Source organism: Mesoplodon bidens, assembly GCF_964165515.1.
Source record: "Mesoplodon bidens genome assembly, chromosome: 20".
Classification (NCBI taxonomy): domain Eukaryota; kingdom Metazoa; phylum Chordata; class Mammalia; order Artiodactyla; family Ziphiidae; genus Mesoplodon; species Mesoplodon bidens.
The window spans coordinates 14,291,576-14,318,995 of NC_138181.1; the positions used below are offsets into that span (position 1 = coordinate 14,291,576).

The 27,420-nt window shown below is 38.6% G+C and overlaps 1 protein-coding gene across 3 annotated transcripts in view; it reads right to left on the bottom strand.

Annotated features, from left to right (window-relative positions):
* UNC5D (unc-5 netrin receptor D) overlaps positions 1 to 27,420 on the bottom strand; it is a gene marked incomplete at its 5' end in the record, with an annotated part of 611,405 nt that overhangs the window by 265,526 nt on the left and 318,459 nt on the right. For all 3 annotated transcript variants that reach the window (XM_081220829.1, XM_081220827.1, XM_081220828.1), the window contains one exon: positions 2,380 to 2,598. In XM_081220829.1, the coding sequence (XP_081076955.1) occupies positions 2,380 to 2,598 (219 nt within the window). The remainder of the gene's footprint in view (positions 1 to 2,379; positions 2,599 to 27,420) is intronic.

Consider the following 27,420-nt stretch of genomic DNA (forward strand, 5'->3'; position numbering starts at 1 on the left):
TGCTTTTTTCCTCATACTAGTTCCAAAGTGGAATGGATAAGGAATTGTGATAAGATTTTAGGTGCTTCTCTACCTTTTGATGCATTCATACTACAGACACAAATCAGCTCAGAACTGCATAACGCTTAGCACTGCTGATGTATATATTTAGTTCTTTGCCTCCTTTTTCATTGATTCCTAAGTAGAGCCAGGGTAATTCCTGAAGATCTTTATGAAATGATTTTCTCCTTTTGCTTTGGAACACAGCATACCCTGCTTACTTCTTTGTTGGCTGCTGATGTTTCTCCTTCCTGACCCTTAGGGAGGTGTGCCTCTAGTTCCATTTTCTTGTCATATTACCCATTCTCTCCTGACAACTCCTCCATGTCCATGGCTTCATTCTTTATTGATGATTACCTAATCTACTTTTCTATCTCTGAACTCTACCAAGTTCCAGATCTACATCTCTTCATTATACCCCATAAGTATTTCAAGTTCAGTTTCTCCAAACAATGATCTTAGACTTTTCTCCTTGCTAATGTGATTACTAATATTAACTGCATGACCCTTTCGCTTCTGTTAAAAGATTAGTTTTTATTTCTCCATTCATTCATTTATTCATTCAGCTATTAAGTCTGATTTGTTGAAGTGTTTCTCACATCAGACATCTAGTTCTTATTTCTGTGGCCATTGCTCGAGAAGCAGACCTTACTTTCTCAACTGAATTATCCCAGTCTCCTAACTTCCCCATTCCTACTTCTCCTTACCATTCCCAAGGCTTCTGCTAGATTCATCTTCTGAAGCATAGCTTCAAAGCCACTGCATTCCCATGCGTCGATATAATCAACCCCCACCATTAGCAAAATATCCATAAAATTAACTAAAAGACTCCTTGCTCCGATATTTGAGGTCTTTTATGCCACTGATTGAGCTGTTTTCCAGCTATCAGCTGCTGTCTCCTACATCTATTTCATATTTCAAGCAAATCAAGCTGAGTGGAACATACACTCAGCTTTCTTTCATTTGCTAATGTTGACCTTTCAATTGCTAATGTTGGCCACTGAGACTCCTCACTCCCCCATAGGGTTTAGCATCAATTATGCTTAATTGAATTACATATTCATCAATGTCCCTTTCAAATACTATAGCTTCCACACCTTTCCTGAGAGTCCTAGTTAGACATGATTTTTTAAAAAATCCTCCCTAGCACCATCTACCTCTCTTCAGACGTTTATCATAACTTCATTTGTACTGCACTTACAGGTGTATTGGTCTTATACCTATTAGTTGCTATGAAGGTCTAGAGATCAGTGTTTGCCTCCTACCCTTCTTGGAATACTCTGAAAGGACTAGCCTATTAAACAGCACTGGTATACAGTTAATAAATTAAGTCACCTTGAAACTTCTTAATTATACTCAGGCTTTTTGACTTATTCAAAATCTGACATCTAGTGAATAAGTTCAGAACTAATAAAATCAATAATCTAGGGTGACACCAGACTGGACTTAGGATGAGGCTAAATTTTCAGTTAGTCTGAGGGGACTAAGTTCAAAAGCATATACTCTTTCTGTTATATGTTAAATTATAAAAGTTATAAATTTTTAAAGTTGAGTCAAATGATCTTACTGTCAGATCCAGCACAAGCCCATAGTTTACTTAATTTCTTTGGGCCTCAGTTTCCTTATCTATAAGAAGGCAGTGACAGCATTATTTACCCCAGAGAGCTACTGCAAAGACAGTAAGATAATGTCTATCAAATGCTTAGATAAGGCCTGGTATATAGTAAGTGCTCAACAAACATTAGCTAGTATGATCACTATTCTCATCATAACTCCTCATCAGCCAAATTGGCCAAGCCAATACAGATAGTCCTGAAATTCTTTTATACTGGAGATCCTATCATATCCAAATTTGATTTTCTAATTTGGGCTCTATCATTACACAGTAATCAAAAGAACTTAAAGACGACACAGAAACCACCAACTGTGGAGAATGAAGCACACAAAAATAATATCCAGGAGGAAAGATTAGAGAAACTGAATTTATGCTGCTAAAAAAGGTGTTTGGTGAAAGATTTATGTCTTGAAAAAGTATTTAGAATTCAGAAAAATGAAAACGGTGAATGCCTGGTTTTATTTCCAGTGAGAATATTAACTTCCATACAAAATTAGGTCTTAAAGTTATATAGAGCAGGAAAATAAAAAAACTCTACCATACTGGAGTACACTAGGCAAGGAAGCTGTGGAGTCATTTAAAGATATGACTGTACATGATATTCCAAAGATGATGTTACTATGACCTCATTCAAATGAGGTAATGGTGGTGGCTTAAGCAGTCATGTAACAATGTGAGAATCTGAGAAGCTACCGTAGGTGGTTCTGATTGCTTCCCGTTCTTACCTGAACTCTCATCCAGACTCTCCTCAGAGACATGCTCATTTTGATGGACCCACTCGCCATTGCATTTGAAGAATATCTGCATGGCTGGCCTTGCTTTGCACCTCAGTGCAATGGGGTTGCTCTTGATGATATAAGCATCGCCTGGCTCCTCTATGAAATGAGGCAGTGTCCCAGGAGCTGATGGGATGGATTCAGGGAGGATTTCGCCATTGTCGGTTCCTGTGAAATTGAAGAAGATATTAGAACACAGTCTACACTGACAGCACATACATCAGGCCAAAAAGAACAACCTGCGTTAATAATCCGTGCTGGAAAACTTTGCATCCTAACATAGCATGCTTGTAAGGCCTGTGCAGATGAATTATCTTCTAGAGATTGAATTCGCATGATATCGTACCTTTAGACAGACACACATTCAGTATTACTGGACAAGTGAAAACAATGAAAAGGAGACCCTCTCAAACTACAGTTTTGAATCTGCCTTTGCTGACACACCTGAGATAAATATCTGTGGGGTGACAGGCTAAATCTTAAGATTCAGTCTGGTGAAGTGTTCAGTGAGGGGCCCAGGCTGCCTCAAAACTTTGAAATAATGGAGGGAATAGATTTGGCTTTCCCATAAATGAGTGTAAATAATGGTGATGTTGGTGGAGGGTGGTCGATCACAAGACATGTCCAAAAGATTCCAAACTGTCCACTTTCTTTACCTGTGAAACTTTGGAGATTGTCTGGTATTCTACCTTGGATAGCGTTTCTTCCCAAAATTTACTAAACCTTCTAAAAGGAATACACGTTTCTTCTGGTTGTCTTCGATCATCATTCTTTTTTTTTTTTTTTTTTTTTTTTTTGCTGTACGCGGGCTTCTCACTGTTGTGGCCTCTCCCATTGCTCCGGATGCGCAGGCTCAGCGGCAATGGCTCACGGGCCCAGCCGATCCGCGGCATATGGGATCTTCCCGGACCGGGGCACGAACCCGTGTCCCCTGCATCGGCAGGCAGACTCTCAACCACTGCGCCACCAGGGAAGCCCTGATCATCATTCTTTGCACCCAGCACTCCTGACCCCAAAAGCTACCTCACTTTTAAGGTTAAGAACTAAAACAAATCACTACAAGCTATAAGTTTTTAGTTTAATATCTATAGTTACATCTGTTCAAAGGGAAGAAACAGATGTGAGTCTCCCCAAGTATAGGGAACTGATGAGTGGAGAGAAACTATACGAAAAGGAAAAAGCATAAGCCAAGACTTTGCTTCATTGTCTCTTCACTCCATTTAGCAAGGACGTAAGTCCCAGGAAACGAGCACAAAGTCAAGGGAAGAAAGATGTAACTGCTGAGCAATGTGGAGCATAACCAAGAGAAACCCTATCTTGTGCCTTCCCATGGCCATTCCAGAGAAAGAACAAAGCAAGCAAAGATTTCAATAACCAGATCAACTGTGCCCCAGAGAGGATTACTCCCATTCAAAGCAAATCAGTCTTTAAGGCTAAGCTGGAGAAAGGGACCGAATGAAACCACTGGAACAGCAATCTAGTTCAACAGGAGAGAGCCTGGAGACCAGGTGCATTCTGTGTCCTAACCTGGCTTTCTGGGTGCCATCGATGCAATTCTGAACAAACAGAGCCTCTTATTATTCCCACTCAAGTCAATAACCTAAATGAGTAAGCACTATGAAGGATAAACATAATTCACAATATTAGGGGGAATGTCCTGTTTTAAGAACCTGTAGAGAGAATTAATAAGTAAAATGGGGGGACTAGGACACCGGAGGAATGACTGCCTATAATTATATGTTTGCATAAGGAAGAAAATAAAAGACAATAAATTATGAAAAAGACTGCTTGCCAACGGGAATACATAAGCACAATGTCATCCCACTGAAATGAATTAAACACAATAGTTTGATACTCCAAACGTTTTTTCATTAAATGTATCAACTTAAGGGGGGGAAAGGCCTCACATATTAAAGAGTTTGAGATTTATAAGCTTTCAAGTGCATTTGTAATAGAAAAGTTAACTCACGTTAATAGAAAAGCTAACTCACAGAAGGACCAAAAAAGCATCATAACGCAAATATTCCAAATAATAAGAGAGCAAACAGTTTAAGTTATAAAAGTTAGATAAACTCCCTCAGAAAATAAAATGTGTACACATCACGGGGAATAAGCAGGGTTTCAGGATAGAATCTGAGAGGTATTTTTTTAATGTTTTAAACTATATTTACAACGGACTTCATAAAATATATCATATATTAATTCATTTTGTTACTGACTGCTCACAGCAATTTCCATCTTCAATAAATACCCAAGTCCCCTCAGGCTTCTGTAAATCCATGCATTAGAGGAAATGACAAAGGTATTAGAAGATTTTATGTGGGCATCAAACAGCTCACACTCCCATCAAGGGCCTGGGTTCTGTCCAAAGTAATTCACTGTTGCAGAAAAGGGTCACCTGATAAAGAATATATGCAGAGCCCCGTGGTGGTAGCCTGAGTCAACAGGGGTGTAAGTGCTAAATACTGAATGAGGTGTTTTTGCTTAATTAGTAACAATGCATAAATGTCAGAGGTAACTACTGACATGGGGTGGCAGTCACAGAAAACCAATTTGTAAGTAAATAGTGAGACCACATTTAACCAGCTTAAGTAAAATGACATACAAAGGTATTGGATGATAAGATAAATCGAGTTTTAACCATCAGAGTCACAAAACAGAGAGATCTAAAAGCAATTAGGTTACCTTCCTGCTATTTTGGTAAATCCCCATTAGACAAAATAACAAGTTCAGTCTTCATCTAAAACAGAGAGCAGGAGGGTGGAATGGACAAACTGGTTGTAAGTGTCCTGGCCATCTCAAGGACCTCCATTAAGAATCAGTCAATCTTACAAAACAGAAATAGACTCACAGACATAGGAAACAAAGTTATGGTTACCAAAGGGAATATGGGGTGAGGGGAAATAAATTAGGTGTTTGGGATTAACATATATACACTACTGTATATAAAATAGGTAAGCAACAAGGACCTACGGTATAGCACAGAGAACTATACTCAATAACTTGTAATAGCCTGTAATGGAAAGGAATCTAGGTACAGAGCAAAACAAAACAAAAAATATATATATATATGTATAAGTGAATCATTTTGCTACACACTTGAAACTAATACACCATTGTAAATTAACTATATTTCAATTTAAAAAAAAAGGAACAACAACAACAAAAGAAGCAATCAGGGCTTCCTGGTGGCACAGTGATTGAGACTCCGCCTGCCAATGCAGGGGACACGGGTTTGTGCCCCGGTCCGGAAAGATCCCACATGCCGTGGAGCGGGTGGGCCCGTGAGCCATGGCCGCTGAGCCTACGTGTCCGGAGCCTGTGCTCCGCAACGGGAGAGGCCACAACAGTGAAAGGCCCGCGTACAGCAAAAAAAAAAAAAAAAAAGAATCAATCAATGTTCAGAGGAGGAAAAAAAGAGGCAGAATGTAACATTCTATCTTAACTATTACTGAGGCCACGTTAATATCATGCACATATAGGAAACAGGCCAGGGTCCAGGAAAGCAAAAAATAACAACAACAAAAAAATCAATTTATGAGGGAAAGAGTGGAAAGGTGAGACACTGTGGGTATACATTTCTATATGTATTAACATTTATTTGCATCCTAAGAAATGAAATACAGTAAGTGAAAATAGAAAAGTTATATATTTTCCTTTTTTTGTTGTTGTTTGCTTTGTATGTATAGTGAAGTGTTAGGAGTGCTCTTTGTCTTATACTGATCCCTCTCACCCCCTCCCCTCCCCAGGATCCTCACCAGGCTCAGACTTGAATTGCTGGTATAGCACTGCCCTGCCCTTCACATGCCACCCTTGCAACAAGAAGGCTGCTACCCCAGGAAAGTAGCCCCTTCTTAACCCATCAGGCTGGGAAGTTGCCTATAGAAGTTCCAAGCTGGGGTGTATAAGTTGCTGATAACCAGATTGATTAGTTTAAGATGGAGGAAGAGAAGGATGTGCTCTCACTCCCTCATGTGAGAACACCGGAATCACAACCAACTGCTGAACAGTCATTGACAGGAGGACACTGGAACTCACCAAAAAAGATATTCCACATCCAAAGACAAAGGAGAAGCCACATGAGACGGTAGGAGGGGCGTGATAAAAAAAAATCAAATCCCATAACTACTGGGTGGGTGACTCACAAACTGGAGAACACAAACCACAGAACTCCACCCACTGGAGTGAAGGTTCTGAGCCCCATGTCAGGCTTCCCAACCTGGGGGTCTGGCAACGGGAGGAGGAATTCCTAGAGAATCAGACTTTGCAGGCTACTGGGATTTGATTGCAGGAGTTTGACAGGACTGTGGGAACAGAGACTCCAATCTTGGAGGGCACACACAAAGTAGCGTGTGCATAGGGACCCACGGGAAGGAGCAGTGATCCCACAGGAGACTGAGCCAGACCTATCTGCTAGTGTTGGAGGGTATCCTGAAGAGTGGGGGAATGGCTGTGTCTCACCGTGAGGACAAAGACACTGGCAGCAGAAGTTCTGGGAAGTACTCCTTGGCATGAGCCCTCCCAGAGTCTGCCATTAGCCCCACCAAAGAGCCTGGGTAGGCTCCAGTGCTGGGTTGTCTCAGGCCAAACAACCAACAGGGAGGGAACCCAGCCCCACCCACCAGCAGACAAGCACATTAAAGTTTTACTGAGCTCTGCCCACCAGAGCAACACCCAGCTCTACCCAACAACAGTCCCTCCCATTACGGAACTTGCACAAGCCTCTTAGACAGCCTCATCCACCAAAGAGCAGACAGCAGAAGAAGAATTACAATCCTGCAGCCTCTGGAACAAAAAACACATTCACAGAAAGACAAGATGAAAAGGCAGAAAGCTATGTATCAGATGAAGGAACAAGGTAAAACCCCAGAAAAACAACTAAAAGAAGTGGAGATAGGCAACCTTCCAGAAAAAGAATTCAGAATAATGATAGGGAAGATGATCCAGGACCTCGGAAAAAGAATAGAGGCAAAGATCGAGAAGATGCAAGAAATGTTTAACAAAGACCTAGAAGAATTAAAGAACAAACAAACAGAAATGAACAATACAATAACTGAAATGAAGAATACACTAGAAGGAATCAACAGCAGAATAACTGAGGCAGAAGAATGGATAAGTGACCTGGAAGACAGAATGGTGGAATTCACTGCTGTGGAACAGAATAAAGAAAAAAGAACGAAAAGAAATGAAGACAGCCTAAGAGACCTCTGGGACAACATTAAACACAACAACATTCGCATTATAGGGGTCCAGAGGAGAAGAGAGAGAGAAACGACCCGAGAAAATATTTGAAGAGATTATAGTCAAAAACTTCCCTAACATGGGAAAGGAAATAACCCCCCAAGTCCAAGAAGCACAGAGAGTCCCATACAGGATAAACCCAAGGACAAACACGCCAAGACACACAGTAATCAAATTGGCAAAAACTAAAGACAAAGAAAAATTATTGAAAGCAACAAGGGAAAAACGCCAAATAATATATGAGAGAACTCCCATAAGGTTAACAGCTGATTTCTCAGCAGAAACTCTATGAGCCAGAAGGGAGTGGCATGACATATTTAAAATAATGAAAGTGAAGAAACTACAAACAAGATTACTCTACCCAGCAAGGATCTCATTCAGATTTGATGGAGAAATCAAAAGCTTTACAGACAAGCAAAAGCTAAGAGAATTCAGCACCACCAAACCAGCTCTACAACAAGTGCTAAAGGAATTTCTCTAAGTGGGAAACACAAGAGAAGAAAAGAACCTACAAAAACAAACCCAAGTCAGTTAAGAATATGGTAATAGGAACATACGTATCGACAATTACCTTAAATGTGAACAGATTAAATGCTCCAACCAAAAGACACAGGCTTGCTGAATGGATACAAGAACAAGACCCATATATATTCTGTCTACAAGAGACCCACTTCAGACCTAGAGACACGTACAGACTGAAAGTGAGGGGACGGAAAAAGATATTCCATGCTAATGGAAATCAAAAGAAACCAGGAGTAGCAATACTCATATTAGATAAAATAGACTTTAAAATAAAGAATGTTACAAGAGACAAGGAAGGACACTACATAATGATAAAGGGACCAATCCAAGAAGAAGATGTAACAATTACAAATACATATGCATCCAACATAGGAGCATATCAATACATAAGGCAACTGCTAACAGCTGTAGAAGAGGAAATTGACAGTAACACAATAATACTGTGGGACTTTAACACCTCACTTACACCAATGGACAGATCACCCAAACAGAAAATTAGTAAGGAAACAAGCTTTAAATGACACAATAGACAAGATAGATTTAATTGATATTTATAGGACATTCCATCCAAATACAGCAGATTACACTTTCTTCTGTAGTGCACATAGAAAATTCTCCAGGATAGATCATATCTTGGGTCACAAATCAAGCCTCAGTAAATTTAAGAAAACTGAAATCATATCAAGCATCTTTTCTGACCACAACACTATGAGATTAGAAATCAATTACAGGGAAAAAAAATGTAAAAAAAAACCAGACACATGGACACTAAACAATATGTTAGTAAATAACCAAGAGATCACTGAAGAAATCAAAAGGGAAATCAAAAATACATTGAGACAAATGACAATGAAAACACGATGATCCAAAACCTATGGGACACAGCAAAAGCAGTTCTAAGAGGGAAGTTTATAGCAATACAAGCCTACCTCGAAAAACAAGAAAAATCTCAAACAATCTAACCTTACACTTAAAGGAACTAAAGAAAGAAGAACAAAGAAAACCCAAAGTTAGCAGAAGGAACGAAATCATAAAGATCAGAGCAGAAATAAATGAAATAGAAACAAAGAAAATAATAGCAAAGATCAATAAAACTAAAAGCTGTTTCTTTGAGAAGATAAACAGAATTGATAAACCATTAGCCAGACTCATCAAGAAAAAGAGGGAGAGAACTCAAATCAATAGATTTAGAAATGAAAAAGGAGAAGTTACAACAGACACCACAGAAATACAAAGAATCCTAAGAGACCACTACAAGCAACTCTTTGCCAATAAAATGGACAACCTGGAAATAATCGACAAATTCTTTGAAAGGTATAACCTTCCAAGACTGAACCAGGAAAAAATAGAAAATATGAACAGACAAATCACAAGTAATGAAATTGAAACTGTGATTAAAAATCTTCCAACAAACAGAAGTCCAGACAAGATGGCTTCACAGGTGAATTCTATCAAAAGTTTCGAGAAGGGCTTCCCTGGTGGCACAGTGGTTGAGAGTCCGCCTGCCAATGCAGGGGACGTGGGTTCGTGCCCCGGTCCAGGAAGATCCCACATGCCGCAAAGCGGCTGGGCCCGTGAGCCATGGCTGCTGAGCCTGAGCGTCTGGAGCCCGTGCTCTGCAACGGGAGAGGCCACAGCAGCGAGAGGCCCATGTACTGCAAAAAAAAAAAAAAAAAAAAAAAAGTTTCGAGAAGAGCTAACACCCATCCTTCTCAAACTCTTCCAAAGAACTGCAGAAAAAGGATCACTCCCAAACTCATTCTGAGGCAACCATCATCCTGATACCAAAAGCAGACAAAGATACTACAAAAAAAGAAAATTACAGACCAATATCACTGATGAATATACACTCAAAAATCCTCAACAAAATACTAGCAAACAGAATCCAACAACACATCAAAAGGATTATACACCATGATCAAGTGGGATTTATCCCAGGGATGCAAGGATTCTTCAATATACGCAAATGAATCAGTGATGCACCATATTAACAAATTGAATAAAAACCATATGATCATCTAAATAGATGCAGAAAAAGCTTTTGACAAAATTCAACACCGATTTATGATAAAAACTCTTCAGAAAGTGGGCATAGAGGGAACCTACCTCAACATAATAAAGGCCATATATGACAAACCCACAGCAAACATCATTCTCAATGGTGAAAAACTGAAAGCATTTCCTCTAAGATCTGGAACAAGAAAAGGATGTCCACTCTCACCACTATTATTCAACATAGTTTTGGAAGTCCTAGCCATGGCAATCAGAGAAAAAAAGAAACAAAAGGAATACAAATTGGAAAAGAAGTAAAACTGTCACTGTTTGCAGATGACATGACACTATACATACAGAATCCTAAAGATGCCACCAGAAAACTACTAGAGCTAATCAATGAATTTGGTAAAGCTGCAGGATACAAAATTAATGCACAGAAATCTCTTGCATTCCTATACACTAATGATGAAAAATCTGAAAGAGAAATTAAGGAAACACTCCCATTTACCATTGCAACAAAAAGAATAAAATACCTAGGAATAAACCTATCTAGGGAGACAAAAGACCTGTATGCAGAAAACTATGAGACACTGATGAAAGGAATTAAAGATGATACAAACAGATGGAGAGATATACCATGTTCTTGGACTGGAAGAAACAACATTGTGAAAATGACTATACTACCCAAAGCAATCTACAGATTCAATGCAATCCCTATCAAGCTACCAATGGCATTTTTCACAGAACTAGAACAAAAAATTTCACAATTTGTATGGAAACACCAAAGACCCTGAATAGCCAAAGCAATCTTAAGAAAAACGGAGCTGGAGGAATCAGGCTCCTTGACTTAAGACTATACTAAAAAGCTACAATGATCAAGACAATATGGTACTGGCACAAAAACAAATATAGATCAATGGAACACGATAGAAAGCCCAGACATAAACCCACGCACCTATGGTCAACTAATCTATGACAAAGGAGGCAAGGATACACAATGGAGAAAAGACAGTCTCTTCAATAAGTGGTGCTGGGAAAACTGGACAGCTACATGTGAAAGAATGAAATTAGAACACTCCCTAACACCATACACAAAAATAAACTCAAAATGGATTAGAGACCTAAAGGTAATACCGGACACTATAAAACTCTTAGAGGAAAACATAGGAAGAACACTCTTTGACATACATCACAGCAAGATCTTTTTTGATCCACCTCTTAGAGTAATGGAAATAAAAACAAAAATAAACAAATGGGACCTAATGAAACTTAAAAGCTTTTGCAAAGCAAAGGAAACTAAAAACAAGATGAAAAGACAACCCTCAGAATGGGAGAGAATATTTGCAAACGAATCAATGGACAAAGGATTGATTTCCAAAATATATAAACAACTCATGCAGCTCAATACTAAAAAAAACAAACAACCCAATCCAAATATGAGCAGAAGACCTAAATAAACATTTCTCCAAAGAAGACATACAGATGGCCAAGAAGCACATGAAAACTGCTCAACATCTCTAATTATTAGAGAAATGCAAATCAAAACTACAATGAGGTATCACCTCACACCTGTTAGAATGGGCATCATCAGAAAATCTACAAACAAAAAATGCTGGAGAGGGTGTGGAGAAAAGGGAACCCTCTTGCACTGTTGGTGGGAATGTAAATTGATACAGCTACTATGGAGAACGGTATGGAGGTTCCTTAAAAAACTAAAAAGAGAATTACTGTATGACCCAGCAATCCCACTACTGGGCATATACCCAGAAAAAACCATAATTCAAAAGGACACATGCACCCCAATGTTCACTGCAGCACCATTTACAATAGCCAGGTCATGGAAGCAACCTAAATGCCTACTGACAGATGAATGGATAATGAAGATGTGGTACATATATACAATGGAATATTACTCAGCCATAAAAAGGAACAAAATTGGGTCATTTGTAGAGACATGGATCTATCTAGAGACTGTCATACAGAGTGAAGTAAGTCAGAAAGAGAAAAACAAATACCGTATATTAATGCATATATGTGGAACCTAGAAAAATGGTACAGATGAACTGGTTTGCAGGGCAGAAATAGAGACCCAGATGTAGAGAACATACGTATGGACACCAAGGGGGGAAAGTGGCTGGGGGCGGGGATGGTGGGATGAATTGGGAGATTGGGATTGACATGTATACACTAATATGTATAAAATGGGTAACTAACAAGAACCTACTGTATAAAAAAATAAATAAAATTAAAAAAAAATTGCTGACAACCGTAATTGAAAAGAATATGAAAAAAAATATATGTGTAACAATCACTTTTCTGTACAGCAGAAATTAACATAACATTATAAATCAAGTATACTTCAATACAATTTTTTTTAAAGTTGCTGACAAGTCCCATCCTTTGGAGGGGATTGGGGTGTGGGGTAGTGGTGATGACTTACTTTAATAAATGGTTTTATGGAAGACTGCATGGGTATTTTGGGCTTCAAGGTAAATTTACTTGTAATCTCAATACATTGGCCACTGCTCTATAATTCAGATTATAGTTTTAAACCTGGTGTGAGAAATGCTGATGACTGACCTGCCAACTGTTTTCTCCCACCTGGTAGAGGCATGAAAAGTCATGGACTGAGTTTACTTCTTCGCAGGTGGGAATGGCCATGTGACACCCCTCGATGGCAAATGAGTGATAAACAGAACTTTCTGAGATAGCTTTTATTTTCCTGGTAAAAGGAATAAATGTGGTGGGTATCAACCTTTCTATTTTCTTGTTCCTGTCTTAACTGGGGAAGATCACAAGGAAAAGTTGAAGAAGGACACAGAGATACCAGCTCTGACAACAAAGAGGCTGAACACACACCAGGAGGCATATATCTGCAGATAATTTGTTATTTTTTTAAATCAGGTTTTCTGTTTTTGCAGAAAATACTCCTCACTGATACACCCAGATCTACCTTCTTAAAGCCAGAGCGCCAAGCTTCACTATTAAATCCCAATGCGCTCAGTGTGAAGTAGTTTTGGGGAAGCTAAAAAAAACATGGAAATTATGTTAGCAGAGAGAAAAATAAGAGCTGCCACTTATTGAATGGTTACAGGTTATGGTAATGAGGTTTCTACATGGATTAAGTCATTTAAGTTTGACACCATCACTCCAAGGTGGGGACAGCGAGGACCCCCTTTTGCATTTGAGAAAACACTTCGATTACGTGTCTTGTCTAACGTTATGTAGCTTAGTAAGAATCCGAATGCAGATCTGACTGAAACACCTCACAATTCCATTTCAGTTCAAGTGAATGGACCCTTAGTGGTGGAATAGGGTCATTTGGTGAGTGCCTGCCTTATGGCAATTATGTGCAGTTCATAAAACCAAAAGAAAATGAGACATAATGTAAGTGGTGAGGAACCACAAGTAAAGTCTAATATTCATCTTAAAGATCGCTCAGTGATCCCTTTGGCTGGACTGTAATTCCAGGACAGCATGGGTGTGTCATGGACACACCTAGAGAAGGTCTTGAGAAAATATTTTGGAGAGAATCTCACAGCAAGTACTCAACTAATTATATTCAACTGACTAGGCATCCTTTCTAAAGTCAGGAACAGAAAAAGAAGTCAAAGAATAAGCCTGTTTGAGAATAAAATAATGAGAAGGATTTTTCAACGTTGCATTTAGAAATAGTTTCATCTCTTTTAAGCAGGAATATTTAACCACTAAAACTCCAATTAAAATACAAGGAATATACCAGGACACAGTGAACTTCAGCAAAAGTAAAGGGAACAGAACTGGGGCTTTTTTCATTCCATCATGTTTTTAACCATATAAAACTGCCAATGTTGGACTGTTTGAAATGTGAAATTTGTAATGGGACTGGGTACACTGGAGCCCAAAGTCATTTCAAATTGGGAGTCACAAACCCTTGGACCATCAGTGAAGGGTGCTGGCACTCCATGGGGTTAGAGTATAAATGATGTTGAGCTTCCACAGATTTTGAGGAATTCTAAATTATTTTCATACTTTTTTGCCAAGAGTACTTTGAAATATATTTCATTTCTTTTTTTCTCTTCTATCTCCAAAGTACTCTTATCTTCTCACTGGTACAAAACATGCAGATTTGTTCCCAAGTCCAACCAATGACCCGGCCATAAAGCAAAGTCTAAATCTGGTAAAACCAGAGAACTTTAGGATCAAGTAACCTGATTTAAAGTCTGGTTCAACTCTATTACCTTGGGTAAGTTAATACTGAAGTTCCATTTTTCTCATCCATAAAATGGGTGATAAAAATGTATTAGTATTTTATGATGGTAAAGTGAGATAATATATGTAAAAAATATAGTAAATGATAAAATGTTAGATAAATTTAATTTGCCACCGCTACCAATGCCATCAGCATCATTGCCTGGATAAAGAACAGCAAACAAAGGGGAGAGAATTATAATTATTATCTAGATTTCCATTCTAAAACTTATTACCCTAAAATTTATATTTCAATTTTTGTGATGGTTATTATTTTCATCCCAGTGCCCTCATGATATGAACTGTTTATAAACTATCTTTACTCTTTGCTACCCATATGTATGTTAGAGCAATTGTGTTAGGTCAAAAACTCGGAAAACATGCTGTGAGGCATTTATCTATTCAGTAAACACGTAGTGAATGGTTAAACCATACGCCAGGCACATGGTTATCCTGCAAAGCAGTGTAATAATACACAATGGATTTCCTGTTGGCCAGATCCCAAAACTACTGGCTTTAACAGGCAAGCAGTTATTAAACGTAGGAAATTGCACAGTATTCCAGGGGCCCCCTCACTGCACTATTTAAATGAAGCAAGTCACCTTAGAAATAGCTCTTTAAATTCCATTCAATGTCTGGGAGCATATTTGGTGCATGGCAATGTCCAAGTCAGAGCAGAAAGCCATACCAGGGAAACCAAGTTACATAATCTAAGACAACACAATAGAGCTGGGTTCTCTGCTTTTGTTTATGTAAGTATGGCTTGTCTCCATATGGTTACTTAATTAGATGGGGGATGCACTGTATCCATTTAATGCAGAACAGCCAGAATTTTACATACCAAATATTTAATGCGATTTATGAAACACAGACTCTTCCCCCAGGCCCCAATAAAACCTTTTTTTAAACTCAGAAATTATCTGCCTTCTTCCCAACCTCTAATAAAAATGGAAATGTTTTATATCACTGCATGTGCATAGTTCTTGTCACCTGTGTCATTCTCATACATGGTCTAAGACATTGTTCCATTGAGCAGATCTTAAATTCTGCAGAGTAGATGGTAAAGAACACTTCAGTGCATTCAAAGGAATCTGAAGAGACCTTCTTAGTTCCTCACACAAGAAACTTCAGAATTCAGTAGAGCTTATAAAAGCACATTCATCATTCCCCAGCTTATCACAATTTACCTTAATATATTCAATCTTTTTATTAAATTGACATACGGGTACATGCGCACTCAGGTTAGACCGTGTTCTAGGTACTGGACATTGAGTCGAAAGGTAACTAAGGGGACTTCCCTGGTGGTCTAGTGGTTAAGACTCCACACTTCCACTGCAGGGGGCACGGGTTCGATCCCTGGATCAGGAAACTAAGATCCGGCATGCCATGTAGCGCAGCCAAAAAACAACAACAACAAACACTAAGACAGTTAATTTCCTCAAGGAGTTCTCAGATTAAATGAGACAAATAATTATAGAACAATGACAAGCATGCTACCAGCATACTGGAAGTACAAACAAAATGTCACAGGGCACAGAGGAGAGAAAGCCTAACTTTCCTTGGGATGGTCTGTGGCAGGCATCTCAGGGAGGGTTACGTTTCAGCATAGTTCAGGAGTTGAAAAGGAGAACACATGGGGAAGGCATTCCAACTGAGGTCATGGTACGTGCACACGTGTGCCATGAGTGCATGGAATGGCAGTTGAAGAGTTACAAAGAGTTAAATATCGTTTTCCTTATAACTCACAGTTGGAAGAGTTGACTGACATTTGTACTAAACTATGGGACCTACTTAGCTCTAACATCTCTTATTTCTATGCACCTTCCTTTAAGTTTTCTGAGACGTAGACAGAGTAACCAGCATATCAAAGAAAGACAGCTGTCTTGGTTTATAGCATGAGCCCTAAGGCCAGTTTAAAGTAATTCCCTGTGCATGCTTTCAATGAGGAAGAAACGATGTTTGTTCTAATATGGAGGAAGGAGTTATTTTCTTTTAGCCACACTATCACAATTGACATTTCTCCCAAGACCACAGGGGAAGTTGTTTTGTTTTGGTTTTTTAAATCATCCACTATTTCAGCTCTTGCTTGAGTCATCTACAAAACTGACTTCTGAAATTGGGTCAAAGCCAGAGATTTTACACTAGTTCTGATGGTGCCTTGTCCCTTAGTGGAAACAAGCAACGTGAAATCAGATTCAGCATGCGACGCCTGTTCCCGTAAGGGATTCTAAAGTAAGAGGCCAAATTTAGCCCAATGGTTTTCTATGTGTGGTGGGATTACTGGTGATTTAAATTTTTATTGTTTTGCTTTTTCAACATTTTAAAATGTGTTCTTAAATAAACACTTAGAATCAGCACACACACACACTTTTCTATTCCAGTGAAGGAATATAAAAGGCTCTGTAAGCTAAACTATGGCAACATCTAGATTTTACTTCATGGTGTCTAACTTTTAGTATATTGAAATTAATCAGGACAAAAACAAACAAATATGTCCCTGGGGGGAAATGGAAAAAATTAGACTGTAAGGTTGATAAAAATTATTTTAAAATGTAAAAATAAAAGGGTAATATTTTATTGAAAATAGTGTTCAAGATGGAGCTTAAAAATTGTTTAAGTTTTCCCGCCCATAATGGATACATTTAAGTATGAGTGTGGGCCATTGATTAGGTTTCAAATTCATCTGAAAACCTAGTGGGATTTGGGAAAGGCTTTGCTTTCAGAGTGTTATCACTTTTCACTTGTAACTGACAGTTTTCAAGAGTGAGGCCATTCATAGTTATGGAAGAACGGTCATTTTAATGCAACACTGAATGACAGAAAACCAAACAATCCAACACCATTCTCATATTTTTCATTCTTGGAAAATTACCTTTCAGGAAGAGCTTGGTGTTTTATGTTCTACACGTTAACACAGCAGGGACTTTCAATCTTTTTATGACAAAAACAAGCAACAAAAGAGGGGAAACAAAAACATAAGGAACAGACACTAAATTCTCTTCGAAATAAATACACTTCCATTAGATGTCAGGTCACATTTAAAAAAACACTCAGACTGTGACCATTTAGTCATATATCTGAATAAATATGGGCTGATTTAATGGGAACATGGTTTGATACAACTTTTTCTGTGACCTTGACTCAGGCAAAATAGAGTGGGAGTTCATCTTCGATAAAATCTGGGCCAGTTCTCTTATCCTAGAAGCAACTGAGGCCCTCAGAGGTTCAACAACTTGCTAAAGAGCTCTAAGGAGCAGACTTGGTTGAAATCTCTCTACTGACATCTACTAGAGTATTTTCCCCATTATATATGCTGCTTTTGTCTGGGCGGGACACAAATGATTAAATTTACAACTACATTTTGTATCAATGTCTACTGAGAAATTCTACCGAGCAAACAATCTTGTAAAATCTCTTTTATGATGACATTGTAATTTGCAAATATTCTTGTAAAATCAAATACAATGCAAAAAAATCTAACATTTTATGATGTATTTTCTATTGAAAATCATGGCTTATTACACAATGCTACATTATAGAAAAGTACAAATAATATATGTATTTTAAAAAAACATTGTTATCCCTAGTCACCAAGTTCCCAAAGACTAATACTATTAATAATTAGGTGTCTTTCATTCTCTCATCTTTCTTTTTCAGATGTATATTTAATATTTTGGCTTTCTGTGAATAGGATATATATATATGTATGTATACTTCAAGATAGTATCTCATTTTGTCTCATAGTATCTCATGGTATTATTAACTTTTCATTAAACCAATTCTTAATGACTGAGAGTAGGTATGTCAGTTTGTTCTTGGTAGTTCCTTACTTTTTAACATTTCGTTGTTTCTAAATGTTAGGTTTATAGCACTGATATTTTAATTCTCCACTTATCATCTATATCCTGATTACACATGAATATATATCTTTAGCAGTTCTCTCTGTAGCTTCAAACCTATACATTAAATTGCCTCTAGATGTATTCACCTAAATGTCCCCATAGATCTCACAGACTTCTTATGCCTAAAACAGAACTTAGGGCTTAGCCCCTCATACCTACTATTTGGCCCAGATGCCCTAAGTCAAAGAATAGTCCTAATATTCACTAAGTCCCCCAAGCTAGAACCTGTAGGTCGCCTACTTTTCCTTTGCTCACCCTCCCACATCCAATTTAACACTAAGCTCTATTGGTTCTGTCTCCTAAATTCACGACCAGCTCTTCATCCCTATTCCCACTACGCTGGCCACCACCATCATTCCCCTCAATCACTACAACTGGTCCTGTCTTCATCATCCTTCTTGATTGCCCTCCTTCAATCCATCCTACACGCAGAATGAACTTTGTCAAATGCAAATTCAAACATGTCATTCTGTCTTAAAAACCCTCCAATCCTTTGGATAAGATTCCTATTTTCTGACATGGCTTTCAAGCAAGACCTTCCATGATCTGGTCTGTGCTTACATCTCTAGCTTCATGCCAAATCACTTCACCACAAGGAGGCTAGAGGGACTATTGCTCAGTTCTTTCAGGGGTGAAATGCTCTTCCTCTGAGACTAGCATCCAAGTTTTCCCTTCTGTGCAAAGTACTGTTTTGGCCCTCTTTTGCTTAATAGCCCGTTCTTATCCTCAGGGTTCAGCTTAGTTGGCACATCATATATGAAGCCCTTCTGGAACAACAAAAATTCTGGGTTACCTTCCTTTTCTCTCTCCTTCCATAATGCTTTGTACTAATACACAGTTTTTCATATATATCAGTGCACCTTCCTCTAGATTTTAAGTTCCATGAAGGCAAAGAGTGTGATATTCCAAATAAATAATTACATAGATAAATGAAACTGTGATGAAACTTTTGACTGTTATCTTTGCAATAAATATGTACTAAGTGCATATCACGTGTGACTAAATGTATTTTCAAAAGGACAACTGACATTACCACCAGCTTTATAGGAGTTTACCAATTTTCTTCATCCTCACCACGAAAACGTGTTTGGGGAATATTTGTTAATTGATGGGTAAAACAAATATTGTTTAACATATACTTTTTGATTACTAGCAAACCTGACTATTAAAGAAGATTCAACTATTCTCATTTACTTTTTATGAATTACATATTCATTTTTCTTACCATTTTGATTTTGTTTTATAGATTTTTTTTTCTTTTTTTTTTTTTTTTTTTTTTTGCGGTATGCGGGCCTCTCACTGTTGTGGCCTCTCCCGTTGCGGAGCACAGGCTCTGGACGCGCAGGCTCAGCGGCCATGGCTCACGGGCCCAGCTGCTCCACGGCATGTGGGATCCTCCCGGACCGGGGCACGAACCCACGTCCCCTGCATCGGCAGGCGGACTCTCAACCACTGCGCCACCAGGGAAGCCCTGTTTTATAGATTTTAAGGAAGTTTAACTGTATCATCTCTAAAAGTAAAACAACTTGAATCTAAAACATGTATAGCTTTTATTGTTTCAGTATCAAGTGCTAAGCAATACCAAGAACACCTTACTTTTTATGTTATTTCCTCCAATCCATTCATTCCTTTATTCATCTCCAATGTGGAGTTACAGCCATCAAGAGATCAGTTGCACTAGTCCAAAATCAACAACATTGACAAGAATGGCTAGCTCTAGACTCCAAAAAAAGGTCTTATGCAGGAAACAAAACTGACATCTTTTAAAAAAAAATCAGTATTTTATGTGCGAGATTCATAAAGAAGAGCAAAAGGAACAGGATTTGTCTTCCCTCTCTTAATGAGATGACCTGCTCCGCACAACAAAGTCCTTCTTCTTCCAACGTCTTCTCAGACGTTGATAGGAGGATGAAACTTTGATGCTCATGTAAAAGCCTTTCATTCCTTTGTTAGTTTCCCTAATACACAGGTGTAGTTGAGCCTGCTGGGATGTGGGATTCAGCCAAGACGGACAATACACCCCATGGCACCAGTGACCAACAACAGCAGCTGTATCCTGATTTGATGCAACAGTTACCTGACTGGGAGGTGGAAGGTGCCCAATAGAGGGGGCTCACTTGTTTCATTCTCCTTAGACAAGCTGCTAGACACTGTCGGAAACAGATTTATACCAAGGCGTATCGAAGCACAACAGATTGTTCCCCCTGATAACTGTTATCAAGGGGCAGCCTGATGCAAGGCAACGGATGTGGGCTTTGGAGTCAGATATCTGGCCTAAGATCATATAACTCATTAGTAAGAAAACCTGGATTTGAATCTAACGCTAAGCTGCTTTACCCTTCATAGTATTTCATGTAGAAAGAGAATAATATAGTACTATAAGCCTATTAGGATATTATATGGCATATTAGGCAATCAACAGATAACAAATTATTGTTAGCACATTACTGTAATTATTAAACGTAAACTAAGGGATGGATGGATGGATGGGCAGAGGATGAAAATGCAGTCGATTTTCATCCTGTAGATTATTTTGTTTGCGAAGAAGAAAGTGTCAGAGCAAGAGCCCAGTCTATTCAGCAGCCCTTCAAGAAATGCCTGAAAATTTTACATACCTTTTCCTTACAACGCTATATCTAACATCGAAACCCTGTGGCCAATACTGGGGACCTGGATGTGCTTGGAAGATTAAGGTCACTCATCTTTGCTGGAATGTGTTTGGACAAGAGCTTTACGTACATCATTTGAAGACCTGAAGTTGTACCTTGAGAATCCGGCATCTGACTTAAGGAATTGCAGGGGGAAAAAAAGCAACAACAAAAAAGCCTACTACATACTTGAGCAGCTTAGTGTTACCTCATCAGCTTAATTGCACTAGGGTGAAGCCTGGTATGCATACCGTCAGCAAGAAGAATGGGAGAAAAAGAACACTCTAACAGAGAAGTTTAATTGCTTTATGTGATTCAATTTACCTGTCTCAGCATCCTCCTCCATGTATAAATGAATATGAATCAATCATGTGAATACTGTTAGGCCGTTCCTGTTTGCTGTTTGTCATCAGTAGGTGGATAGCTTGCAGGTACCTAGAGCCTATGGCAAGCACTTAGCTTTCTTGGTACCTAGGGTCTGGGTGAGGAGAGCAGAAATTACCTGTGCTACTATGGAACAACTTTTAAAACTAAAAGAAACAACCAACACTAGAGTTGGTACTTTGGCGGCAGATATTAAACCATCAATTAAATGCAGCCATATGTGCTCTAGAAGGATTGAGATGTTCCCCAACCTTTAGAGGTGACTTCTAGAGCAGCAGTGGGCAGTGCAGAGCGGAAGACAATGTTCTTGTTAGGTAAGTTGGGATAGGAAGGGAGAGGAAAGAATGGGTATTGATATGTTGAGACAGGCTGGGACCCTGGACCCTTTGCTGCAGTGCTTGCACCTGGACAAATATCTCCACTAGCGTCAAAATACAAAGAAACTCTAAGGGACTAAAAATAACTGTGTGCATGCACAGTTGGGGCAAACTATAGACAACAAGATACAAAAAGACCAAAAACCCAACTACGACTTCTGAGGAGCCAGGAGCAAAAACAGGGTGTCTGTAGCAAAAGCAGTGTACTGTGCATGCCTCCTGCACTTAACACATCATTTGAAGACCTGAAGTTGTACCTTGAGAATCTGGCATCTGACTTAAGGAATTTCAGGGGGAAAAAAAAGCAATAACAAAAAAGCCTACTAAGGTGGGTTTAGGGGTGGGCAAGCCACTTAAGCCACTCCTCCGGCCTGACCCCTGGATACATCCCTACCCTCACCCCATATAAGGAACCAGCTTGCCCCTCTCAGGGACGGAGCAAGGGAACATGTTGCTTGTTTTCACTCCCCCCTGCTACAGCAGAAGCCTCAATAAAGTGTTGCCTGAATTTCTTGTCTGGCCTCTGATCAGTTTCTATTGACTAAAGAGGGCCAAGAACCCAGGTCAGTAACATCATTGCACTATCATTTTTTCCTCCTATCTCTATCTTTTTTGTAGTCCTAACATACATTAAAACAAGCTCACAGACATAGAGAACAGACTTATGGTTGCCAAAGGGAAGGGGAGATGGCAGAGGGATGGAGTGGGAGTTTGGGGTTAGCAGATGCAAACTATTATATGTAGGATGGATAAACAACAAGGTCCTACTGTAGAGCACAGAGAACTATATTCAATACCCTGCAACAAACCATAATGGAAAAGAACATGAAAAGGAATGTATATGTATGTATAACTGAATCACTTTGCTGTACAGCAGAAATTAACACAACACTGTAAATCAACTATACTTCAATAAAAAAAAAAATCTAGCACCATCAACCCAAAGGCTCTCAAACAGGAGGCCAAAGGTGTTTACAGTCGATTAGGGTTAGGATTCAACATCATAACTGCAAAACAGAAATAAAGCACACTTAGTACCTCTATCTGAAGAAAACAATGTCAAGACATTAAAAATCAGTGTTAAGACAGTGCTTAAAGTTGGCAGGACGATGTACACAAAGCAGAGCAATGCCGGAGGAAGCTAACAAGAGCAACATTACAAGTTGCTTATTGGAAAAAACCCTAGGTAAGTGCTATGGTACCATTTCATCACTAATATATAATTCCTAGGATGCAAAACTGAAAAAGCAAATCTGATTGAGTCTCAGAGCAAAATAATTTTAAATGCTAATTTTTAGAATTAGAAGTATATAAGGTTATTTGGATTAGTGGGGGGTTGTGTACAATGTTTTAGGGGTGGGGAATGTGGCATCATGAAACCTACATGGAAATGATTCTTTCCACTGAATGGATGATAATGTCAACTCTAAAAATGACTAGTTGATTCCAGAAATCCAGGAAACCTCACTGGCTGTTGTCCATCTTTTGGGAAGGAGCCACTGCAGTACAGTGATTATCACCACATAGAAGGGATTCAAATCAAAACACCACCTCCTTGGTCATCTGCTCTATGCAACGCCACTGGCAAGACAACAGAATAGCTCTGGAGGTTCTTAAAGGGAAAAGAGAAGATCCTCAAAGTCTCAGTTTGGAACAAAGAGAAAAAAAAGTAACCAAGGAGCCTACAATTGTTTACTACTCAAGGTCTCAGAGTGCAATTTACAAGGTGTTTCTTATTTCTTTGAGTTTTTCCCCAAGTGACTTCCCATTACAAAGAGAAACCCAGAATAAACTGTGATGAAAGTGAAGGCACACAAAGTTTTGACCGATGATGAATAAAAGTAATGAATTACTCTTCAGACTGAAGACCAAGCCAGGGAGAAAGCTAGTGTGCCTGGCCACATGGTTATAGGATGGAGGCAGACACGGAGTGTATTGAAAGATGAGCTATATCAGAACATGCAAACACTTAACTGGAGCAAACTGGGCATTCACGGGACATTAAAAAAATGGGGGAGGGACATTTGAGTACTCAGTAAAATATCAACATATTTAAGGTAAGCATTTATCTTTCCTGGTTAATTCCCACTTCCTGTATGGCAGAAAGTAGAAATATCTTCTTCATATGAGAAGACAAAATAAATTCTTCATCTCTCAACATTTAAAATTCTTAGAAATAATTCTGCAGGGATTAAGATGTTAACATTCCAAAACACCAAAATAACTCACTCATCTCACCTTCCACCCTGAGGTCCCCATCCTACCCCACACAAATCCCAGATGGAACAGCTGTGACAAGCTCAACAACTCAGGTGGCGTATTCCTCTACCTAGGAGTCCACCTGGCTTCCAAAGTAATAAATGCTTCTGAGGCCGTGTCTTGCGTTACAGAACATGGCGAGATGGATGAGACAAGTTCCCGCTCTTATTATAACTCTGGTGGCCAAGGACTCCAGGGGCCACTTTCTGAAGAATGTACTACTCCCCCTATGACTGCAGGGAACAACACGAACCTTCAAGATCAATGTGGACCCAAGGTTTGGTTGTAGGTCTGGGCTTGCCACAAATGCAGATTATGGGTTTTCTATTAGTTAGTGGAAGACACTAGATTTCAGTGAGATTAATTATACATCAAAACAATGTTCTCAAATGACAACAGTAGACTTAAAGGTAAAATTACTAGAACAGAATTGTGCTTTTTCCCTTTGTCTCACAGGCAACTATTTCATGGCTGGGGCACTGTCACGCTGCAGTGATTCACAGAAGAATGTAATGTTTAATGAGCCAAATATGGAGATAATTATGCCACTTATAATTGGGACACACACAAAATAAGACCATATTTGTAGACTCTATGAACATTCTAGGGCAGGAGAGAAAAGATTTTCTTCTTTAATAGCTGAACTGGATTTTACTATGACTAAAAACTTTGGAAGTAACACATTGCCTTTCTGCCCAATTAAAACAAGTTAAAGAGCTGAAAGAGTACATTCTTAATTTTAGAAGTTCTTTTAAGTTGCTCTGAAACTCCAACTTGATTTTATCCATGGGACCCTCCAATAATCAGATCTGTCAGTTCTTAAAAATCATCTATTGATACATAATTATCTATTGACACAGACGTGATATATTTCTTCATAGTTGCTTTTCTTGATTGTGAATTAATGTTCTAGATAAGCCAAAACAACGATGACGATGCCATTATAATTATGAGTAAAAATAGGTCTTAAATCACAAAAGTAGATAAACAAGGAACTCTTTCTAGATCTGTTTAATATACTTCACTATGATAAGCTGTTGACAGCAAAGAATCATTACTTGGTAAATGCTCTATAACCAGGTTTCTGTAAGTATTTAGAGCAAAGGTAAAAGTCAACATCATGCTGTGTTTTTGAAAACACATGTCCTTAAGAAAAAAACTTTAGATGGATAGTTGGGGTGTCTTTGTCATAGAAAAAGCAGAAAGGGGCAGAGTGGTCTAAATCTATCTTTGTGAACACTGCATGTTAATGCTAGAAGGCATTCTAGAAATCATCCATTTTAACTCATTTTACAAACAAGAAAAGTGCCAATCGTGGGATCTAAGTAACTTGCCCAAATTTACTAATCTAGTTAATGGCAGAGTCAAGATTAGGGGACTGAAAACACCTCTCTTAAGAAACAGAGTTCTTTCTACCATGGAATACTGAGATTCAAGTGAAAAAATCTGACATTTAAACCCAAAAATGCCTTAAACTATTTCATTCCTTCTAGTTGAAACTTCCTCTCTTTGCATAAACAGCTTGCAGGGTAAAAATATCCCAAGGCATTTTAGGAATTGGTTGCAATCGCGGTACTCATTGTAATCATCTTCGAAAACTCTTGAAGTTCTGTGAGGGCTCCACTGATCAGAAAAAGGGCAAGTGAAACGTCTCTCTTTGAGGGAATTTAGAGTTGGCTCCACATGAGAGCTCATCAAAGACTAGGAGAATTGAGTTTGGATCAGATTATGGCCAAGTGGGTGCAAAACTGATTAGAAAAGTGATTCCTTGAATCTGATTTTAGGCATCCAAGTACCATGCCAGTTAGCTAGAGCACTGTCACAGAATTTATTCCAAAAATAGTCACAGAACAAAATAAACATTTTAAAATGTTAATTATCAGAATTAGCAGATATTATATGAGGATATTAGGGTTAGTGGGGGTGTTGGGTACAGTGTCTTGGGGGATGGGGGACATGGAGAATGGATTTAAGACTTTGGATACTCCAGCAATCATGTGAATTGTTCCTCAGGGGATGTGAAGTTTTAACATCTGAGCTAAGCACACAGAGCCTGATGGTTGATCACTGCTCTAATTTTTAGAAACATTTTGATTAAGGCTGGGTTAATAAAGAGTTTGTTCATTAAGGTGCTGATGAGATGCAATTTAGATAAGTGTGTCACAACCTTAGAGCAGCCACTAAAAATGTCATGTAACTTTTACAATTTTGAAAAGGGGGCATATAAAAACAGAAACACGTATAAAAGAGGTCAATAGGGATGTTTCAGATGGAAGAATAATCATGTAACCCAGGGATATACTACTACTTTTTAAGATTCAAAAGGGATTTCAAACGAGGTTCTCACCTACCAAACTGAGTGCATTCGTGGGGTTGGAAATCACAAATTAAGATCAACTTTTGCTAATATCTGTAAGGAACCTATGGGAGAAAAGTCGGGGAGACTGAACATTTTCTTAGCTCTTTTTCCCCCCTCCCTAAGTTTATCAGCTAAATTTTATGTCATTGATGCCATTCCTCTTGACATAATCAGTCCTAAAACATAGCTCTTTTCCATTTCTTAAAAAAGAAAAAAAAAATCTGCACAGCAAAGATACCATCAGCAAAATGAAAAAGCAACCTACCAAATGAGAAAATACTTGCAAATCATATATCTGATAAAGGGCTATTATTCAAGATATACAAAGAACTCATACAACTCAATAGCAAAAAAAAAAAATTCCTATTTAAAATGGGCGGAGGACCTGAATAGACGTTTTTACAAAGAAGACATAGAGGTGACCAACAGGAACATGACAAGGTGCACAACATCACTAATCATCAGGGAAATGCAAATCAAAACCACAATGAGATGTCACCTCATGCCTGTTACAATGGCTATCATCAAAAAGATAGCAAATAACAAGTGTTGAGGATGTGGAGAAAAGGCAACTCTTGTGCACTGTTGGTGGGAATTTAATTGGTGCAGCCACTATGGAAAACAGTATGGAATTTTCTCAAAACTTTAAAATAGATCCAGCAATATCTGGGTATTTATCAGAAGAGAACAAAAACACTAACTCAAAAAAATATGCTTTTCATTAAGGCATTATTTAAAGTAGCCAATATATGAAAACAACCTAAGTGTCCATTGATAGCCAGATAGACAAAGAAAATGTGGCATATACATATACAATGGAATATTATTCAGCCAAAACGGAGAAGAATATCTTGCCATTTATGACAACATGGATGAAATTTAAGGGTATTATGCTAGTGAAAATAAGTCAGACAGAGAAAGACAAATACTCTAGGATCTCCCTTGTATGTTGAATCTAAAAACCAAAGCAAACAAACAAAAAACTGAGCTCACAGATACAGAGAATAGATTGGGGTTTGCCAGAGGCAGGAGGTAGAAGTTGGGTGAAATGGATGAAGGGAGTCAAAAGGTAC